The following is a 9,059-nucleotide window of genomic DNA, read 5'->3' on the forward strand; positions in this document are numbered from 1 at the left end:
CTTCATTCAAACATAAAACCAAATAGGTCCATACAATACATAGGGGATATACAAAATTTGCCATACATAAGGCAACAAAACATACCCAACATAGCCGACACACTACCACATTTATGCTACTATGGCAATTTGATTAGTTCAATGTTTGAATTGCCAATATGGAATAGGCTGCTTATGAACACAACAACACAAACCACAAAACACAAAATGACATTCCTATTGAACCTACACCCTTTCTTCTTCCTTATGTCCTCTTTTGGTCCATCAAGCTCAAGCAAATTCATGTCCACACTAACCGAATTGTTGTCGATAATTTTGACCTCATCCAATTCCATCTTGAGACTGTTATATTGCACTAATTCCTTCTCCAAATCTCTAATTTTGTTAACCAATATTGGGAGGATAACTTTTGATCTTGGATCAACTTCATCTTTGTCTCTCCACCGAAAAACTTGCATTTTTTAGGCTGTAAATTATCAAAACAAGGCATAAATGAAGAAATTTAATTTGAGAAATAAAACACCATAGTAGGGGCAAGACCATACACCATAATAGGGGCAAGACCAATATCTTCTTCCAGGGTTACTTTTTGACCAAGAAGTATGCATTTGCAACAAATTTCCATGTTTGCATTGCACTACGGCTTTGAGCATTGGATCAGCCTCGTCCATACACAATCGACTCAAGTCAATTTTTTCCATTACAAACCCTAACAAGTGATAAACGAACATATGTGAGCAAGAATTGGAGAAGAAATTTGAAACCCTAAATTTGATATGAACAAAATTATACTAATAAACACTAAATTAAACTAACCACTTTCCACTACAAGTAATTACGTCACAAATGGGGGAGATTGCGTCCTTAAAAATGGCTGAAACGAATTTGGCCAAATATGGTGATGGGTCGGGTAAGAATAAATAAAGGGAGGAAGAAGAAGTTACCGTTGGGATTTAATATTTTGATCCGGATTTAATTTTTTGCCCATGTGGACTGCCATGTGGCTATTTAATACACGTTGGCGTCGAAGTTTTTGAGTTGCAACGCGCCTCACTGCGGTGTAGTCACGCACTTGTCCAGCTCAGTATTTAGGGGGGTAAATAGTATAGTTAAAAAAGGTCCAGGGGGGTGATAGGACCCCTGCAAAGGTTGAGTGTGCAGTTTAAATTTCGACCAAACGTTGGAGGCTCATTTGGCTATTTTCTCTAAATATTATGATAATTGTTACTTCACAGTAGTGATTGAAAAGATTTGACAAATGCTCAGGCATATTTACTGTATTCGTGCGGTGCATATTTACAGTAGTTCGTCATATAACTCGAATGTGTTGTGAACTGCAATGGTGAAATGTCTTCGTAGTCAGAACGGCATGAACTAAAGCGTTAACAGTACACAACCGCTCTATGGCACTATGGCAAGCTTGAGGTTTGGCTCATAATGGGATAATTAGGTACACTCTTTAGACACTGAAATATCGACGGACTTCAGAAGCAATAATAGACAAGTACACTGTAGTTGAACAGCACTCTGCTAGGACCTCTTGGTGGCGAGAAGTGTGTAGGTGTTTTGGAAAGTGTGATGTCCAGTCAAGGACGCTTTGATTTCATAATTGGAAGTCTATGTATACAATAAAGAGCACAGGCCTGGGATTTGGTACTTTCTTTGATTTTGCCAAGGACTGGTGAACCATGGGAAGAGAATCGACTTCAATGTAAGGCATCCATATGATTCCAACGCCTAAACCAATCTACTAAAGCTGACATGGTAAAGTACAGCAAAAGAAATGGGCATTTATCTCAACTCCAGTCTGACTTCATAAGATTGATACTCCATTCTAAATGGCAAGTGACTAGAATAAGATAACACTAACAAAGTGACGAGTACAGAGTACTAAACACATTGACGAGAATAAATAGCACTAATTACGGCTTTAGATACAAACTTGTTTGGGGTGGACACCTTGCTGCTCATTTCCCGCGCAAACTGTAGGTGAGTGATTCTGCAAGCTTTAAAAAACACTCCAAACCCCTAGTGCCCCCAGGAAAACCTCCTTGTTTACAGGTCCGAACCAAAATGAAAAGAAAAAAATGCAAAATAATGTAAGAGTCAAATTTGTTGAGAGGAGGGCACAACAGTCTAGGGGGCAAGACAAGTTCAGAAATCAACAAAGGTAAAGGAAGCTCTTAAATCTTGGAATTTGTCAAACACTCTCTTCTTCATGCTCTGTATCAAGGATACAAGAGCACAAGTCAGCTGCAGAAAAAGCTGAATTTCTTTCCAGGGGCCCTTGTACGCCAGTAGCATTTCTCCAATTGGCCTTTAGACATGACACTGCACATTGAAAATTTTGTTCTAGTCAATCCAATGGTGAAAAAAAGGTGGGATGGTGGGATAGTATGAAACAGAAAAACGTGAAATATAAATGCAGAAAGGACAGTGCCAAGCTGTAAAGACATTGCTCCTAAAAGCAGGAAATAAAAGACAAATGTGACGTACAAGCACAAAAGAGGAATCGTCAAGCTTAAATAAGTTGTGCCCAAAACTGCAGTAAAGAGAGCGCAACTACCAAATCAGATGAATGGAGCCAGTTTAATCATATCAGTTAATTTTACCGCTATAGGAGGTTTAACACGAATGTTCAAAAGTGCAAGATATATTCCGTACCTCTGAAACATCATGCCGTGTTCCTCATTCTATATAGAACTTCTTTCTGAATGATGGAAGTGACTTTCCAGAAGATTGTCTAAGCTCACAGTCAAACTCAACTTCCAACAGCCGATGGTTTTCTTTAGAGCGATCCATTGAAAAATTAATTGTCATATTATCTCCTTGGCTAACATGTATGGATGGATGTAACAAGAACACCTGCAAATCCAAGAACAGGCAAAGTAAAACCTTGAAAAGAACGAATATTGGAAGCAATAAAGTAAATTATAGCTTTAGACAAGCTCTGAGAACTTGGCCAAAGTTAATACAAACATTTAGATAGAATAGGAGTGGATACAGAGATTCATATAGCCAACCCAAACTAATTGAGATGGATGTGTAGTAATGTATGTATGTAACTTGTGTGCAATAAATCTGATGAGATTTTTTAAGAGGATACTGACAAATTGCGGATTCATCATTCTAAGTTACAAACAGGATAGACAATTTAACTTCAAACAAAAGATGAAGTAACGGGTAACAACTTTCATTTTATAACAAGCCAGAATGAGGATGGGGAATCACACACCAGTCATATTTTTCATATGCATCGATATACGAAGAGCAATCATAATCATCAAACGTGACAAAGCAAGTACAATAATTTTCTTTTTTATTACGTATGGTACATTATACGAGTGAAATAGCCCCAGTAATATGTCAATGGAGGAAAAGAACTCTATTGTTTAGATCTTAGTATGATACTGAATGTCCATTCAACTAAGCCATTCCAGTTGCAAGACAGAGATCATAGTAGGGTACACTAACCTGCTGCCCCCAGTGTGTCCCAAGGTCTTCACTTGGAGCTGTTGTCAACTCAATCTCCTGTTTAGCTGGATTCTCCTTGCGTCCCTGAGGTGACAAAATCAAAGTGAGTTTAAAATAATATTAATTTGCACTCACTACAATGAAAGGCACAGTAAGGACAACTTACTCGAAAGTGGACATCAAACCATCCACCAAACCCACAGAATCGTGTATTTTCTGCAGTAATGAATGATGAGACGTTTGCCTGAAGACTGAGTATGTCATTCACACTTGTTGTTAAACAATCAATCTCCTTTATGACAGCAGGTTTTCCAATTAGTTGATTTGGATGAAGGTTGTTCCACAATGATGTCTACATAAAACGTTAGTATGGTCTTTTAGATGTTCAAGGAGCCAAGAAAATGAGAAATCCATCAATGAAAATAGTAAGACTGAGAAGTGCAGTGACTTCTTATAGTACATAAAATAAGAAAGAAGAGTATTAAAGCCATTTTTGACAGAAATTGTTGACTTCTTCCATGTGAGTGACCTCCCTTTTTTAGTTTGGCGTTCACATCAAAAGAAAATGTCTCTCAAGTCACCTCCATTCGCCTCATGTCCCTAACTGAATTTCCATGTGTGATTATACTCATCCAACAGACTATCACACACAATGTAACAGAGGGTGTATTTTTATTTTTCAACCATAAGAAGCTATTTTTATATAGACAAGTTCAGTATGAAAAAAGATATTTGACAAAAACTAATGTATCAATCAATCTGATCTTTTTAAGGTTTCTAGTCATTACTGCACAGTTTCACTTATCAAAGCTGTCGAACAAACCTCAAGAACGCGGAAAACAAATGCATTATCTACAATCATAAATTCATAAACACAATAAAACGAGCAGGCCAGCACAATGGCAGCTTATACATTGATGAATTTGATTTTTTTTTTTCAATGGAAGAGGAATACTTGCTAAAAGCTCAGTATTATGCAGAAGTAAAATAAGTGCCACTAGAAAGATGATATAAACCATAATTAAGAAATGATTATAATGAACCAAACAGTTTGCATAAACGAAAAGGAAATAACACCAACATGTAGATAGTATTTTTTCTGCTCGTCTGTGAAAGGCTTAGTCAGACTGCCCATATCCACACCATAAAATGTTTTAGTTTCATTGACAAAATGGGACCAATCAACCATGGCTCTATCATAATCAATCTTCTTTTGATCCACTAACCCAGAGCGGATTGGTGCAACCCAGATTCGAGCATGGCTTGGGTACCTGGAAAAGCAGAGAGCTTCTTGAAACAAAAGACAGACATGCAGAAACAATTTGTGACTAAATATGTACTACTAAAACACCACTAGCAGATATCTCAAATCGATATGATTAATATTTTTTGAAGAAGGATGATTAATATTTTTATAATTCTAAAAAGAAAAATTTCCATGCAGGGAGTCAATGCACGAGCATTTCTTCTTTTTTCTTTTCTTTTTGAAGGATTACAACGTTCATGCTTCTAAAAAGTAAGGGGGTGGAGTTTTGGGAAGAAACTTGAGTAAGTCGAAAGGATCTTGTATGGGAATCACGGTTTTTCTCCAACAGTGAAGGTTGCTCTGGGGGGAGGAGGGGGTGTCCTCCTTCACTCATTCCAGTCAAGCTTCTTCATTATAGTGCGCTCTCATATGCAATGTCCCAATAAGTTTCTAAGCTTATTCCCAATGCTAGAACATGATCATACCTCATGCATCACCAAATGATTAGAGTAATTGATGGTTCGTCTTCCTTTAAAGAGCATTAACTTTCTTCAATACAAAATACTCTATTGCAGTTTATGAGGTTCAATTCCACTATACCTAAAAGAGGAGTCAGTTTAATTTATATATGCTCCCTCTGTTTTATTTTATATGAATTATCACTGTTTGGGGAGTTGAGCCATTTTCGATGACCACAATTTTATTATTAATACTTTAAATAATAAAAAGTGTTACTTACAGTACTTTTATATTGTTTCTAAATATGTATATTTTATTTTTGAAAAATAAAAAATAAAAAATTGTTGTCCAAGCTAAGAATGAAACTTAAGTGATTTGATCCTTGAACTCTCCACTTCATTCTTTTCGAAACGACTCCTTGGGGGTAGATAAATGCATTACATTGAAGGTTGAAGTACTTTTGTGAAGTTAATTTCATGGCAAAAAAGATCAGACTTTAGTTTACACCTTATTAATAGTTAGACGAATTGAAATATGAAAGAAGTATAAAGAGATATTATCTGTGATAAATATTGGTTATGTTTACGGGCAGTGACTCTTACATAACTCCATTTGAGCTCAACCAGCGATCCCGGGCACAGATAACTGAGTCAAACATTGATTCACGTAGAAGGAAGTATCCCATCCACTCTGAAATGATTACATCAACTGCACAGGACCGATTTATTCAATTAGAATGACAAGATAGTGCTATTGTACTATTGTAGAGACGTCAATGACTTCTACTATAAAGTTTTGGCCTTTTCTCCATAGGAATAATAAGAAATTTAAAGACTTACCCTTCTCAGGCAGAGTAATATCTTCCATTGACCCTTCAATCACTTCAACAACATGCTCAAGTCCATTTGTTTTAACAAGTTCACGAGCATGTTCTGCCATCTTGGTGGCTTCGACTGCATAGACTTTCCTTGCACCTGCTTGTGCTGACCATATTGCCAATATACCGCTCCCTGTCCCTACATCCAAAACAGCCTAAACCAATTTCCATCTAAATTAATTCCAATCTACAACTGAAGATCTTAGCGAAAATATAGTAACACAAATCCAGTTCAGGGCGACCATCCAATCAAGAATAAAAACAAACGAAATTGTATGTGAAACTTATCACGTGCAAGAGTTTGTCTAATCTCGATAGCAAATAGAGAAGTAAAGCGTTTTCCTCTGAGTACTCAATCAAGTTAGTGCCTCATCCATGACTTGAGATGGGCATACATATAAAAAGAAAAAGCAATCAGCTACTTTCTGAAGTTTATATGCATATAAAAATCGTCTCAAAATGCTTTTCCAACAAGTATTATTAAGCGTATGGAGAAGGAACAAATTCTTCTGTTACTTGATACAAAAAGGCTTGGTCAAGTATCCCTATGAACAGAACATTTGAACATTCAAATTACAATCTTTTTTTTTTTTTTTGATGACATGGGAACCCACAGCCGCTACCCTTTGGGTGCGCACAGGCCACAGGGTAAACCCAGCTCCTATGCAATAGCTCGCAAACCACACAGGAGAGGTAACCCACACTAGGCAAGCCCCGTGCTACGAGCTCGACCCAAAAAGCAAATCCCCTGCTGTCGTAGGCAGAGGGTTTCGAACCTGAGACCTCCATTATGAAAGCCCCATGCTCAACCAACTGAGCCACCCTTGCGGGTAAATTACAACCTATTTTTATTAGGAGATTTTCTCATTTTATCTTAAATTTTATGCAGAAAGCAAGCTTCCTTAATCAACCAGCAGAATTAGAGGAGATACATGATCAAAGAAGTTTGAATGAAGAACTATATGCAATATCTTCCCTAGCTGTGGAGTTTGAGGAGATAGCAAGGCATGAGGAGGTAGCCAGGAGAAAAGATCCAAGGCTCTTTGGTCGAAACGAGGGGACAGAAATACCAAGTTCTTTCATAGAACTGCAAACTCCCATAGAAGGTATAACAACATTGTAAGCTGATAGTTGGAGAGAATAGTGTGGACAACCCTACAGAGATCAAAAGGGAAATTGACACCTTGACCAAAAGTTGTATGCTGAAATAGAGGGTTGGAGACCTCAAGGTAAATAGGAAGTTGTCCTAGGATTACACCAGAGGATAACATGATGCTATAGGGTCGCTTTGAAGCTCAGGAAATTTAGGATAGCATGAAGGCATGTGCTGGGGACAAAGTTCCTGGACCTGATGGATATTATATGGTCTTCCTCATACAGTGTAGGGAGGTGGTTAATAATGATGTGAATAGCTGTTGTACAGATTCTATGATGAAGTGGTTTTTGGAAAAAAAATTAATGCTACTTTTGTGGCTTTGATTCCAAAAATATGGGAGCAAAGGAGCTTAAAGATTCCAGGCCTATCAGCTTGATAGGCGGTATATACAAGATCATCTAAACTATTGACAAAGAAACTAAAGAAAGAGGCATACAAACGGGTGAACAACTAACAGATCTTCATTACGAGTAGACAAATAATAGATGCTATTTTGATTGCAAACGAATGAGTGGATACAAGAATCAGAAACAAAGAGGCTAGGAAATAATCCTTATGACTTCCCTCGCTTATGGATGGAAGTCAGTTTTCTTTCCCCAGCATCTCTAACTCTTACTCCAACTAGTCCTTTGACATTATCATCATTTATTAATATTCAAAAATATCAAGTTTGGTGCCATTATTATCAATCTATAGTAAATATTCTTTTGAAAATAATATTCAACTCACTAACCACCAAATAAGTGAGGGGAAAACATATGAAACATAAAAGGTAGTTATAACATATTACAGTTGCAAGGACCCAGAAGTCAATTGAAGACTTTCTTCAACTCTAATAACCCGCCAACTTATATATTTCTAATATCATCCACAAAAGAGTTCCTTTGTACCTTTTGGTTTCGCAAAACTTGCAGAAACTAGGGGTGTCGAATGGGCGGGTTGGGCTGAATTTGGGCGCGTCAAAATGGGCGGGTTATGGACCCGCCCAAAAGTTACTTGAGCTAAAATGGGCTAAAACCGAGTCATAACCCAACCCGCCCAATTCTTACTAAGAGTGAATTTCTTTGTTTGTTCTTTAATACTTTTTTAGTACTAATAAAACTATTTTCTTCCTTAATTATGGCTATATATAACATATCAAATTTAAAAAAATTGTCTCTTTGAAAATATTTTGACAAGATTTGTCGTGGTTCAATTTGGGCTGCATATCAGCCCAACTTTTTATGTGCTGAGCTAATAGCTGGGCGGGTTTTGCCACCCCTAGCAGAAACCATCAAGGTTATACTAGTTGCATTCCGTACCAAACTTGGAAGCTTAAGTTTTATTAACCAAGGTAAAAAGCACAAACTGTTTTACCTTTCCAGCAAAATGATGTTTGTTTTGGAAAATGGAATTATAGTAAGCGTCCATGCGAACACGATCAGAGAGCATCTCTTTTTGGTGGTAGAGAAAGGAATAGGTGCAGAAGTAGTTGGCATAATCAACGCCCTTGTCGACGTTGTTAGGGGCGACACCATTACCATTAGAAGAGCTACCCATGTCTCTCAGCGGCCACCACTTTTGCTCTTCAAAGTGAAGACACAAATATTTCGTTTCGAATTTTAGGGCAGCAAAGAGTGTGTCTATATGTCTAGCCCCCTAGTTATAATACTTATAAATGGACCTATGTGCTGTGGTTCGTCTCATGGGACAACTTTTGACCCTTGATTTTGTGCGCTTCTCACGAATTACTTGGCCATTTAAATATAAGTTTTAAAATTAAGAGAGATGATTCAAACTTTAATTATTGAGTAAAGGTGGTGAATTTTTATTAGTGATTAAGGAGTTTTGAGCTTGCCCAATAATTG

General features: G+C 37.3%; 1 protein-coding gene across 2 annotated transcripts; it reads right to left on the bottom strand.

The window, feature by feature from the left end:
- Positions 1-1,770: 1,770 nt before the first annotated feature.
- On the bottom strand, positions 1,771-8,849 carry LOC132640964 (protein arginine N-methyltransferase PRMT10). Of its 2 annotated transcripts, XR_009582513.1 has the most exons (9): positions 8,569-8,849; positions 6,019-6,211; positions 5,782-5,887; positions 4,556-4,745; positions 3,641-3,826; positions 3,475-3,558; positions 2,665-2,865; positions 2,497-2,542; positions 1,771-2,331 (listed from the first exon to the last, which is right to left on the bottom strand). XR_009582513.1 is itself a non-coding variant. In XM_060357771.1 (8 exons), exons 1-7 carry the CDS (start codon positions 8,749-8,751, stop codon positions 2,689-2,691), a joined length of 1,119 nt encoding a protein of 372 aa, XP_060213754.1. In that variant the 5' UTR covers positions 8,752-8,848; the 3' UTR covers positions 1,771-2,331; positions 2,665-2,688. The 2 variants fall into 2 exon arrangements, 1 of the variants encoding a protein (XP_060213754.1); XM_060357771.1 differs by lacking the exon at positions 2,497-2,542 and having other exon boundaries at positions 8,569-8,848.
- Positions 8,850-9,059: the final 210 nt, after the last annotated feature.

Source organism: Lycium barbarum, chromosome 5 (genome assembly GCF_019175385.1).
Source record: "Lycium barbarum isolate Lr01 chromosome 5, ASM1917538v2, whole genome shotgun sequence".
NCBI lineage: Eukaryota > Viridiplantae > Streptophyta > Magnoliopsida > Solanales > Solanaceae > Lycium > Lycium barbarum.

Coding starts and splice junctions, on each gene's coding strand:
- LOC132640964 (XM_060357771.1), bottom strand. CDS start 8,751: ATGGGTAGCTCTTCTAATGGTAATGGTGTCGCCCCTAACAACGTCGAC. Junction 5,888..6,018: donor TATTACTCTGCCTGAGAAGG/GTAAGTCTTTAA, acceptor GGTCCTGTGCAG/TTGATGTAATCATTTCAGAG. Junction 3,559..3,640: donor GGTTTGATGTCCACTTTCGA/GTAAGTTGTCCT, acceptor TTGTCACCTCAG/GGACGCAAGGAGAATCCAGC.